Raw genomic sequence first — 13,089 nt, forward strand, 5'->3', positions numbered from 1 at the left:
GAAAAACCGAAGGGGAAAGAGAAGAGTTCTGACTCTTCGATTTCAACTTAAACAGTGAAAGGAAAACGAAAGATTACCTAGGCGTTGCAAACCTAATATCATCTACAGTAGATCAGAAGAAAACAAGACTTCACCAAGGGAAGTCGGATACGAAGTCTGAAAAAGATAAATCTGACACAAGTGAGTGGAAGAAACCTCATTTTCTAATAATAATAATAATAATAATAATAATAATAATAATAATAATAAAAATAATAATAATAATAATTGTTCCGGGGTTTATGGTGGACCGCAGAGGCGAAAGAAGGTGCCGAGATGAATGGGTCTAACTACAATATCAAGAAAAGAATTTAAACTGTAGGTTATATTTTCTTAAATTCAACGTTAGCAAATTTCCATAACAATGAAACGTCAGGTACAATGACAAATTTTAGACAAGACAAGAAAATTCAAAATTTAGTGACAGAAAAAATTCCGGGCTTCAAGCCCCTCGCTTTGCAATTCTTGAGCTCCTAGCTCAAATTTACAAAAGAGCACAAATTTACTCAAGGGAAGAAATCCCTCAATACATGAAGCACTTGCTCCCAGCTTACAATATCAAGCCTCCCAGAGGCACTTTAACAACACTTGAAAAGAGCTGACGTGCCCTCAGTTTTCCAAGTCTATTCAAGGCAATATCAGAAAATTACAATCACTCGCCATCAAGGCACAACTTATTGGGCCTTTGCGGAAAAGAACAAGTAAATGGCCCGAAACACAGATTGAATGGAGGCGTGTACTTCCACTCCTAGATATGAATTCTTAGAACCTAAAGGGCACTAAGCCGATGAAACAGGGGCTATACCCAAACTACTGAGGTGACTCGTGTATAAAGTAATTTACCACATTACAGAATAAAAAAACAACAATAAACGTAGTCACCTAAAACCAAGATGAAGGGGGGCTCGAGTGGGTACATAACTCTCTATCCCCGATTTACAGTTAAAGATTTTATGAAGTTATTACATAAGCCGGCAGAAGATAAATTTTTAGAAAAGTAGGTTACATAGGTGATGATTCGGACCTTTCCCTCGGGTTAAACTGCGGAGCAAGAAAGAAAGAAGGAAAGAAAGAAAGATGTTATGTGGCCATTACCTTATAGAAGCTCTAGCAGTTGGCGAAGAGGCCTCCCGCCTCCTGCTTGACACACACACTCAGTAAGATGATGATCAATTGGCTAAGAGACGTGAAAATCCGCAGTTTATAAACCCTCGGGGAAAGTTCGTGACCATTCAGGATTAAACTAGCCACACACTCTCGTTTTATTGGTTAATTTAAAAGTTACACTCAAAATCGAAGAAGAAGAAGAAGAAGACTGTGGTTGGTAGAAAATTAATTACAGAAATTAGGGATTGGCTGGATTCAAAACTGGCGGAAAGAAACGATAAATATTGCCAACCCAAAAATAAATGAACATCAATTGGTAAAAGAACTTATGAATACAAAACTTCTTTAAATCAAAAGTTCTTTCACTTCGCACCAGGGTGCATGATCATAGTTTTTTAGCAGTGACATCTATGGAAGAACGTCCAAATTTCTTGATGAATGGCAAACAAAACAAGTAGAAATTCACACAGTACAGGAAACTTCACAATAACAACATTACGTCAGATTTCTGTGGTGACATCTTCTGAGTAAATTTATAAGTTGCTCTAGTTTCAATTTCACCGTTTCACCAGTAGAGGAGTTCTTTTAGGCCCTTAAATGCGCGGCGTTGGGGTGTACCTCCCGGTATAATAATAATAATAATAATAATAATAATAATAATAATAATAATAATAATAATAATAATAATAAATAATAATAGTAATAGTTACGGGCTTTCTGTGGAACGCAGAGGTGTAAGATGGTGCGGGCTTGAATGGGTGGACAGAAAAAAGATGAGAGCAAAAATGTAAAATACTAAAATTTGAAATTTTATTTCTTTCCTTTCTTTTTTTCTGACTTTAAACTTGATAAATCACAAATAACAGTTAAATGGAATTACGATGAGCTCGTCAGCTCTTATAACAATAATGATTTGAAGTCCTTAAACAATTAGGTACCACAGAGATAATTGTTAACACAATGAATTCAAAGGGATGATTTTTGTAGCTCAAAAGTTACCCTATTTCAAAGACCATTTTTGCTCCACTGAGGAGACTGAGCTCCAAAATTTACAACATTCCAGCCTCTCAAAAGATACGTTTCAAATCCAAATTTTACCTTAGATTACTTTGGAAACAGTTCTTACTCTCTTTTCTGGTCGACAGTCTGATTCACATTTGTCTATAATTAATGACACTTTAAACAAAGGCAATAAGTGTTCATCGTAAATGGCCTCAGTGGTCAAAAGAAAAGGTTTAAGAAATTGCCCATAAACAGAATGCTACGAGACGAAAACCTTGCACTCCTTTTGAAATACACTTGAAAACACTTACAACCCTATATGGGTTTATGGCTCGAAGTTACAGAGGCGAAGCCTATACTACGAGGGTGGCTAGATGGTGACAAGTATTAAGTTCCAAAAATAATGTTAAAATGTAAAGTTTTAGAAAATCGTAGTCACCCCAATATCAAGTTGAATGGGAATTAAAAGAGGGTGAACAGGCTACATCTTTTAGAGCAGGGATTTGAATTTAGTCCTTAGACTTGACTGAAAAATATTTACAATTAAAACATGATGTTAAACTTAAGAAATTTACATTAAGAAATGATTTTGAAACCTTCCCCTCAAGTTAGCTTTCTGGAGCTATTTAAAAGATGTCTGCCATCACCTTTTGCTGGTGGGCTTTCCGACGGCGGGCGAGGCTCGCCCCTGCCTCCACTAACGTATGCACTCTAGACTGGAGTGAAGAAGAAGACAACATGGCCCAAAAGCTCCCAGCTTTTATAGCAGAGGGAAAAGTTCCAGAACTCTCTAGGCCGATGGCCTGTTAACACCCACAATTTTGATTGGCTAACAAAATAAGTACCAACATTTATGATTGGCTAATACTTTCAGGAAGAAGGAAGTGATAGAAGTGCTAGTAACCTTAGAACACACACACAAAAATTAATCTACCAACTCTTCAGTTTTGAAAACACAGAAATACCAGAATTTCTTTGAAAATTAATTGTCCGTCCTCCCACCAGAGGGGGAACGTAAGTCGATAGTAGGGACATCTGAAGGTTAAAGCTCAAAACTTCTTCCAATACATAGTTCAGGGTTTACATCACAGATGGCCTTCAAAAAGGCGCTCATTTCAAATGCAAGGAGAAGGTGTACCTCCGGCATAATAATAATAATAATAATAATAATAATAATAATAATAATAATAATAATAATAATAATAATAATAGTAATAGTAATAATTGTACCGGGCGGTACACCCCTACGCCGCACTTTTAAATCTTGCGCCAAGAAAACCTCCTCTAGAGGAGAAACACTGAACTAAAAACTAAACCTCCTTAATCTTTTGCTCAGAAAATGTCACTACCTTAATTTTGTGATTATGAAGTTGCCAGTACTGTGTGAATTTCAACGTGCTTTGTTTTCCGTTCTTCAAGAAGTGTGGACATTCTCTCATAGATGTCTCTGCTAAAAAACTATGATCATACACCCTGGTGCGAAGTTAAGGAACTTTTTTGAAGAAATTTTGTATTCATAAGTTTGTCCTTTACTAAATTATGTTAACTCATTTTTGGGTTGACAATATTGACCTTTTCTTTTCGCCAGTTTTGAATTCAGCCAATCTCTAATTTCTGTAATTAATTTTCAGCCTATCACAGGTTTCTTCTTCGATTTTGTGTGTAACTTTTCATCTACCAATAAAATTGAGAGGGTGTGGCTTGTTTATTCATGAAAGGTCTCGAACTTTCCCCGAGGGTTTATAAACTGCGGATTTTCACGTCTCTTGGCCATTTGATCAACGTCTATCTAAGTGTATGCATGTGAAGCAGGAGGCGAGAGGCGCCTCTTTCATCAGGCAGCAGGTCTTCAGCAAGGTAATGGCCATTTAACATCTTTATTTCTTGCTAGCTCAGCAGTTTAACCCGCGGGAAATGTCCGAAACCTTTACCATGTAACCTATCTTTCTAAACATGTAATTTTCTGACGGTATATGTAAAGACTTCATAAAATCTGTAACTGTAATTCGGGGATAGAGAGTGATTTACCCTCTTGAGCTTCCCTTCATTTTGGTTTGAGGTGACTACGTTTTGGTAACTGATTTTCTTCTCTTCCTGAATGTCTTAAATAATTCTTATACGAGTCACCTCCATGGTTTGGGAATAGCCCCTGTTTCATCGGCCTAGTGCCTTTTAGGCTTTAAGAAGCTACATAGAGGAGTGCAAGGGTTCGCCTCCTTTCATGTTGTATTCGGGTCATTTATTTAACTGTTATTTCTTTTACTCGAAGGCCCTGCAGGTTGGGTACGAGATACCCCTGTTTCAATTTGTAAGCTGGGCCACGGAAGGGCAGAAAGAGTAAGACATTTTTGGTGTTGGCTTGACTAGGCTTGAAAAGCTGAGAGCGTGTCTGCTCTTTTCAAGTATTGTAAAAGTGCTTCTAGGAGGCTTGATATTGTAAATTAGGGAGCAAATGCGCCAGGTATTAGGGGATTTCTGCCCTTTTGTAAATTTATGCTCCTCTGTAAAGTTTGATCTGGAAGCTCAAAGATTGTAAAACTAGGGGCTGGTAGCCCAAGTGTGTTAAGGATTTGAAGTCTTGGATTTTTCTAAAGTCTTGTTTTTAATTTGCTTGTTATCTCACTAAGTGAGAATTTGTTAACTTGTTGCTTTTCGAAAATATAACCTTCCATTTCAGTTTAAATTCTTTCTTGACAAGTAGTTAGACCCATTCACCCCGGCACCTTCTTTCACATCTGCTGATCCACCAAACCACGATAATAATAATAATAATAATAATAATAATAATAATAATAATAATAATAATAATAATAATAATAATAATAATAATAATAATAATCGTATAGCTTCAGGTACCATGTGGAAACATTTTTAAGTCGATGCCATTTCGGCTGCCTACGTGTAAATTTCAATGCTCCGATTTCTTCCTTCAGACTGCAGACAAATAAGAACCAATTATTTTAGGCAGCCTATTACTGAATTTTGTCGAGTAAACAGTTAACGTGCAACCAGAGTTTTTTTAAATGTCAACATCGAATGACTTGGAGTGCAGAATGAACTTATTTCCTCCGTTCAAACAACCTGGCTACTTGGTTTGAAAGAGGATATTCGGATGCGGAAGCCGACACTCTGGGGCTAATCCAGAGTCCTGTAGTCCTCCTCTCTCAGAACACGTAATCCCATGTGGAGAATTTACCTCAGCAGGAGTGGAACTCTACGGAATGGATATCATGGGTGTTGTCGTAAAGGCTTGATTTTGAACTCCCAAAGAGCTATCCTGGTTAGTGAGGATAAAGAGATGGCACCTCATAAAGCAGAGTGAGGAGGTACGAGGGAGGCAAAAATGTGAGAAGTAAGAGTATTTATAATTACCGCATTTCATTTAATTTCAGCTCCCATATGCAGTTTCATTCCACCAAATCGTCATAGCTCTCTTGACAAACAAATCACAAGCCATAAAGATAACACCTATGGGCAAACGTTTAAAAGACACAGACGCACCGGAGATGGAAATCAGGTTGAAAGAAAGTAGTTTTAAGACTGTTATTGCATGCAAACTTGTAACACTATGTAAAGAATCATACGCGTTCAGTGTTATTTTCTGAATTTTACATCTTAATATTTACGAGGCATCTACCCCCTTCGAGGTCAGGACAGCACAATGTTATTGAATATTGCACCTAAGGATATCAATATCTAGTTCGCATGCGCAATATTACTAGCTAATGGAAAATGTTGTCTACAGGAGAACAACGGAAAATTTGCCTTTGGGTGGTTCTAAAATCACCCGTCTCTAAGTAGAAAGGCGACCATTAAGAGATGGGAGTTAGATTTTACACAAAATGACCATCAAAGCAGTCATTTAACTAGCACCACGAGCAGTTAATAAAGGACAGGTCGTTGCTATGATCACAAAAGTTCACTCCATCTACACCAAATATCAAACGTCTGGGCGTGGAAAACCGCTCAGGACGAACAGGTGCGTAACCATTCACTCCATCTACACCAAATATCAAACGTCTGGGCGTGGAAAACCGCTCAGGACGAACAGGTGCGTAACCATTCACTCCATCTACACCAAATATCAAACGTCTGGGCGTGGAAAACCGCTCAGGACGAACAGGTGCGTAACCATTCACTCCATCTACACCAAATGTCAAATGTCTGGGCGTGGTAAACCGTTCAGGACGAACTGGTGCGTAACCATTCACTCCATCTACACCAAATGTCAAATGTCTGGGCGTGGCAAACCGTTCAGTATGAACAGGTGTGTAACTACTGTTGAAGAAAATAAACTGATGAGCAATTAAATTAGAGATAACTGCCGTTTCGGTAAAATGGCGCATTGGCCGGCCCGAAGAATGTTAGCTCGGCGTGGTCCATAGCTGCGAATGCCACCAGACCTCGTATCGGCCGCGTGAGTAAAATATGAGCACAGGATGGGTAAGACATGAGATCTCGACTCATTTAATCTTGACCAGCTTTTCAGTACCATACGTATAGGCTATTCCATCTCCAAAGTCGTGCCTTACATGAGCCACCATGTTCGGAGTGTAGTATGAGTACGTAGATTACGGCAAAACCACCATCATCAGGGCCAACTGCCGTGATGTACATGTTGATGACAGGGGTCTCACCGTAGACTGACTTGGATGGTAAGAGCCGATAGATGGGTCACAGTGCAACCGATTACTCGCGAATTCAGTGCTGGATAACAACGAAGTGTTAACAGCCATACCATCCAGGACCTCCTCGCAATGAGGTACATAAAGAAGCCACTTTGGTAGCAGTGTTTACCGCACGTCACAAGGCACAAAGAATGACATTACCATCGAACTCTAGAAGCATAGAGAAAGATCGCCTGGACAAAATGAGTCGTGGTGTCGGTTTGTACACGCCGATGGTAGAGTACAAATGCGTCACCAAACACTCAAGGCAGTGGATTCGTCTTGTCAGCAGGGTTCATTTCAGGCCGGGGGTGGTTGTATCATCGTATGGAAACTGTTCACATGGGATGAAATGAATGGGAGGCTGTGCAGTGGTACTGGAATGGTAGTCTCACGTGATTGACGACGCACTCGTACCGGGCATCGGCGTGTACCAACGGGTACCTCAACTCATCTGTCCAGGCGATCTTTACCTGCATGCTTCGAGCGTCCAATGACGGTGTTCGTTTGCCCGTGTCACTTGTTGCGCCTTGTGACGTGCGCTGAGCAGAGGTGCCCTCGTGTGACGCTTGCTTCTGTACCCCATAGCGAGGACCTGGTTCTGGATGGTATGTCTCACCACACATCCTTGTTGTTCAGAACGGAACTGACGAATGATCTGCTGCACTGTGGGCCGTCCATCCGTTATTACGATCCGAGTTAGCCCTGTGATCAACGCGTCATACACCACGACAGTTGACGGCGATGGTTTTGCCCGAATCCACGTACTCACGGTACATCATTGATACGGTGGTCCTTGGAAAGTCCAGCGACTACAAGACTGCAATGGACTATATGTCTGGCGCCGACAATCTGGTTGCGATCAAATTCCTTGAAGTCTCGTGTCCTACCCATTCTGTAGGCAACTGTTACTCATTCAGCCCGTACGAGGGGCAGATGTCCTCACTGTTTCATGCCACGTCCATCTATTACAGTACATTCCCCGGGCTGTATACAACGCCATTTTCCCCCTACGTCAGCTACCTCTAATTCAAATGATCATGAGTGTGTATTGCACCTAATATTGATCAAGAAAAGTAACTGCTGTGTGGTGGTCTTAATGATATCAACGACATTGTGTCTTCCCGACCTCAAAGTAAGATAGTTTTCTCGTTAGGAATATTCTACTGCTTCAAACTCGACCACATTCATTGCTAGTTCAGGATTATTATTATTATTATTATTATTATTATTATTATTATTATTATTATTATTATTATTATTATTATTATTATTATTTATGCCCGGGTCCATGGCTAAATGGTTAGCGTGCTGGCCTTTGGTCACAGGGGCTGCGGGTTCGATTCCCGGCAGGGTTGGGAATTTTAACCATCAATGGTTAATTTCGCCGGCACGGGGGCTGGATGTATGTGTCATCTTCATCATCATTTCATCCTCATCACGACGCGCAGGTCGCCTACGGGAGTCAAATCAAAAGACCTGCACCTGGCAAGCCGAACATGTCCTCGGACACTCCCGGCACTAAAAGTCATACGCCATTTCATTTCTTTACTTTTATTATTATTTTGGGAACGGAAGCAACATTTAAGGCAACAATTTCTTGAAATATGTCTGTTACTTACCTTCTGGATTTCGGGCGAGAAGACTTCTTTCGGCCCCTTGTCAAACTTCTCCATGTTAGGAAAATTGCTGTGTGGAGAGAAGAAAGTTTATATTTAATACAGAGAAAACATAATTAAACTTATAATAATAATAATAATAATAATAATAATAATAATAATAATAATAATAATAATAATAATAATAATAATAATAATAATAATAATTTTACGTCCCACTAACTATAGAGTGATAAATACGTTACAAGATTGTGAGCAACTGCAACGTGACCTCGAAAATGTTGTGAGATGGACAGCAGGCAATAGTATGTTGATAAACGGGGTTAAAAGTCAGGTTGTGAGTTTCACAAATAGGAAAAGTCCTCTCAGTTTTAATTACTGCGTTGATGGGGTGAAAGTTCCTTTTGGGGATCATTGTAAGTATCTAGGTGTTAATATAAGGAAAGATCTTCATTGGGGTAATCACATAAATGAGATTGTAAATAAAGGGTACAGATCTCTGCACATGGTTATGAGGGTGTTTAATGGTTGTAGTAAGGATGTAAAGGAGAGTGCATATAAGTCTCTGGTAAGACCCCAACTAGAGTATGGTTCCAGTGTATGGGACCCTCACCAGGATTACCTGATTCAAGAACTGGAAAAAATCCAAAGAAAAGCAGCTTGATTTGTTCTGGGTGATTTCCGACAAAAGAGTAGCGTTACAAAAATGTTGCAATGTTTGGGTTGGGAAGAATTGAGAGAAAGAAGAAGAGCTGCTCGACTAAGTGGTATGTTCCGAGCTGTCAGCGGAGAGATGGCGTGGAATGACATTAGTAGACGAATACGTTTGAATGGCGTTTATAAAAGTAGGAAAGATCACAATATGAAGATAAAGTTGGAATTCAAGAGGACAATCTGGGGCAAATATTCATTTATAGGAAGGGGAGTTAGGGATTGGAATAACTTACCAAGGGAGATGTTCAATAAATTTCCAATTTCTTTGAAATCATTTAGGAAAAGGCTAGGAAAGCAACAGATAGGGAATCTGCCATCTGGGCGACTGCCCTAAATGCAGATCAGTATTGATTGATTGATTGATTGATTGATTGATTGATTGATTGATAACTACATTGTTATGATTTCTAAGACACCGCGTTGCCAGAAGTTTTACCGCAGAAGTTCTCTTACGTGATAGCAAATTTAAAAGGTATTTGAGCACCTTCAAATGCTACCGACCTAAGCTTGGATCCCCGAGTTGGGCTCAGAAGGTCAGCGCTCTACTGCCTTAATATTATGGCATAGACAATATTGAAATATTCTTCGAATAAAGAATAATAAGGTGCTTGATTCGGAGACGTATATACTACATGGTTTCAAACAGAAGGTTGATATTGAAATTATAGTAATTTTAGGTATAAATTTAATTATCGAGAATAATAAAAGACGTATCATGATGTTTTTATAGAAATCCTGTGTCCTGATTGTGGAACATATCATTTGCTTTTTACTATCCAAGACAGTTAATTTCTACATCATATGCGCAGTTGAAATTCAATGCGTTGGCGGATCTCTAAAGTATAAAGCAACTACGTTAAATTTGGTTGTCTCTCGAATAGTTTTCAGTAAACAGCAAGTCACGCTTTATAAAATAGACCACAAGTAACCCTTCAGATGTTCACTGTTAGTTTTATAAATATCTTCTTTACTCAGAAAATCTGGATGTTATCAAATGTGATCTTATTAAGTATACTTTACTATTCCTTTGCGCTGTGAGCTCTTGATTCTCTTCTAGGCTCAGAAATTTATGTTCAATTAGTCGTACGTAATACAACTTACATGAAAAGTTAAATCAGTTCATAGACTATTTTGGAACCGTAAATTATGCATTAATTCTCAATACGATAGGGCAAGGATACTTGCAATAACCACCACCAACTGGTGGTTATCCGTGACTGCGAGAGAGGACTTGGAATCCAGTCCATTCATTCATGCACTCAGTCATTAATCCATGCTTTCAGTCATTTAGGCAGTCAGTATTTCATTCAATCATAATGGAATGTTCAATAAAGTCCATCAAATCGTTCACTGACTCAATCAATCACTCATTCAACTATCCCCAGTTAGTGGCTATCCGTGACTGTGTGGAGAAGAGTGTTTTCATGCACGACTACAATTCAGTCACGAAATCATCCATTCACTAATTCATGTAGTCATTCACTCATTCAGTTAAGTCATAATGTATGTTGTAATTGTAAGATAACTCCATAAGATTTGTGTCACAAAAGGAAGCACTAAAAGAGCTTAAGAAGGGGAAGATACATGTTGTCCTAGACTATATAACATTGTTAACGTCTAGGAAAAAATAAATAATATTTATTGTAGTAATAGTCAAATAATTGTAGGAAGGAGAATGTAATGCATGTATGGAATTTAATGATTGCAATAAACGAATGTTCTCTCTCCAGTTCCAAGTGATCTGAAAAAATGGGAGTATTCTATTCTATTACTTACAAGAGAAAGAGGAGGTAGATACTGGTATTTTTCTTCCACTTAGTATCTAATGGAATTATTCTACCGCCTTAAATTACGTTCTTCGCAGATTATACTCACCTTATAATCTGCTTGACAGTCATCGGTTTGTTTGCGGAGTAAGTGAGAGAAATCTTCTGCGCCCCCTGAAATAAACAAACATAATTTTTTTGATCAAATCTCACATATTTGTTAAAGATATAGTTCATTGATTTGGTTAGTAGTTAATACTTCTAGATTTTGACACAAACGTGTCTTAAGAGTGGCGTTCATCTGAAAATTTACATTCCGAAACTCCCGTCACAAAACGCGTGACGGAAGTGTAGCTTAGCAACCGTGCAGGCTGTGAGGTGAAGTCCAGATGGATGGCCATGACCGAGAGACATATTTATGATCGTTTGATTTTCGCAAAGGGAAATGTGGTTCATTTTTAATACATGTGAAAGTATGGGAAAGATTGAGCTAATTGATTATGTACAATTTGATTGCAGAGGCACACTTACAGACTCCGTACAAAAGGCAGCAGAGGAAAAGAAAATCCAAGGTGCAAAAAATTATTAGCCGTGAAGAAGGCCAAAATATTTGTTGAAAACCGGTGCAAACTAAGGCAGCGGTGATAGGAGCATAGAAACAGAGAAAGGAAGTTAAAAACCAACGAAAATAAGAGACACTTACATCAAATAGGATGGTTGAAGTAGAGAACTACGGAATGTTTCAGAAAGAAATGCAGCCTCTATATGATGTTTGGTTTTAAACTTACCGTCTTCTTCCAGAGGATCGCTCGGTATTGCGGGACACATTGGTTGTTGGCATCGGTGAGCACCACGGACAGAAAAAAGGGATTCTTATCGCCATCCGTACCAACATAGTTCTGATGAACTGTAAACAGATAATATTGTTCTTTAGACATGTATACTGACAAACTATACACTTCATAGACCTAATAATCTGGAATAAATCAGTTTAATAATTTAATATTCAAGAATATGTTGGAGAATGTAACATTCGTGAATGTTACGAGGCATCTTTCTTAGTTAAAAGGTAAATACAAATAATATTAAATACGGTATGTAAAATTATTTCTTCCCCCCGTACATCTTCAGATGATACAGTGCACATGTCTTCTAGTATGGGCTACATAAAGTTTGTTGCTTTCATTTATCTGTTTTCAGTCTGATTCTGGACTTTGACAACGTGAGATTAACAAAGGTATGAGCGACGCTAGTAACACAATTCCCTCTGCAAACAGTCCCGTGATAAATGATGAAAACGCGATCCTTGTAGGGACACTGGGTTTGACCTGATATAGAACAGTACCGGCTGGGTCGGTGAGGAAAGCAATGAGAAACAACCATAGTAGCACCGAAACATCTATCGGCTCAACCCAGCCACAACACACCACACACAAGAGGCAGACTCGGCAGAGCCCACCTCAACCACCACAACAAACAAAACCAATCACCCGTAAGGGGTCAGCCCCCCACCCATTACGGTCTACACCAAGAACACGAAGACATTCGAAATGGAGCTCCTCAAAAAGCTACCGCATGAGCAGAGAAATTATTACTTCTCTAGGCCGAGAGTAGACGCACACGAAGCGATCCGCCTGCACATGACGAGCTTTGAGTGCTATGGAATTGCTATCGGAGTGCTAAAAGGGCTGAGTATTAATTTTGTAAAAGTATTGCCCAACAGCACTATGAAGCGATTCGTAGTGAGGACCCCCATAAACGGAAGTAATGCAGACGAAATCCAGCTTGCAATGAAAGCGCAGGATATCCCCGCATTCTCCGTGGTGCGGATGAGAACAGGGAATAGGCCAGCCAAAGGCAACCTATTCCTATACTGCTAATAATAAGAGTTGGCGTCTGACAGGTAAGGTTGGAGGGAGGAGCACTGCACGTGCCATTTCACGATGTTGCCACATTCCAGCATTCCTTTCTACATACTCTTACCCCTCGCTTCCGGCTCACTTGTTCCCTCCTTCATTCTGACCGCTGTGATCTGTTGTAGACTACCTGGCCAGGCGGTGTCGTCCCATTTGCGATACTCTTATACAAACAATCAGGTTCTTATCAGTGACAATGACAGGTTTGGCAACTCCCAGCAAGACGAGCTGCCCTGAAGTGTTATCTCCATGGCAACCG

The 13,089-nt window shown here is 39.4% G+C and overlaps 1 protein-coding gene across 1 annotated transcript in view; it reads right to left on the reverse strand.

The window, feature by feature from the left end:
* Positions 1–13,089, reverse strand: part of LOC136866822 (GTPase-activating Rap/Ran-GAP domain-like protein 3) — a 451,356-nt gene that overhangs the window by 106,943 nt on the left and 331,324 nt on the right. The window contains exons 5-7 of the mRNA XM_067143927.2: positions 11,703–11,821; positions 11,024–11,088; positions 8,438–8,504 (exon numbers count right to left, since the gene is read on the reverse strand). Of these exons, the coding sequence (XP_067000028.2) occupies positions 8,438–8,504; positions 11,024–11,088; positions 11,703–11,821 (251 nt within the window). The remainder of the gene's footprint in view (positions 1–8,437; positions 8,505–11,023; positions 11,089–11,702; positions 11,822–13,089) is intronic.

Source organism: Anabrus simplex, chromosome 3 (genome assembly GCF_040414725.1).
Source record: "Anabrus simplex isolate iqAnaSimp1 chromosome 3, ASM4041472v1, whole genome shotgun sequence".
In the NCBI taxonomy this organism is placed as follows: Eukaryota; Metazoa; Arthropoda; class Insecta; order Orthoptera; family Tettigoniidae; genus Anabrus; species Anabrus simplex.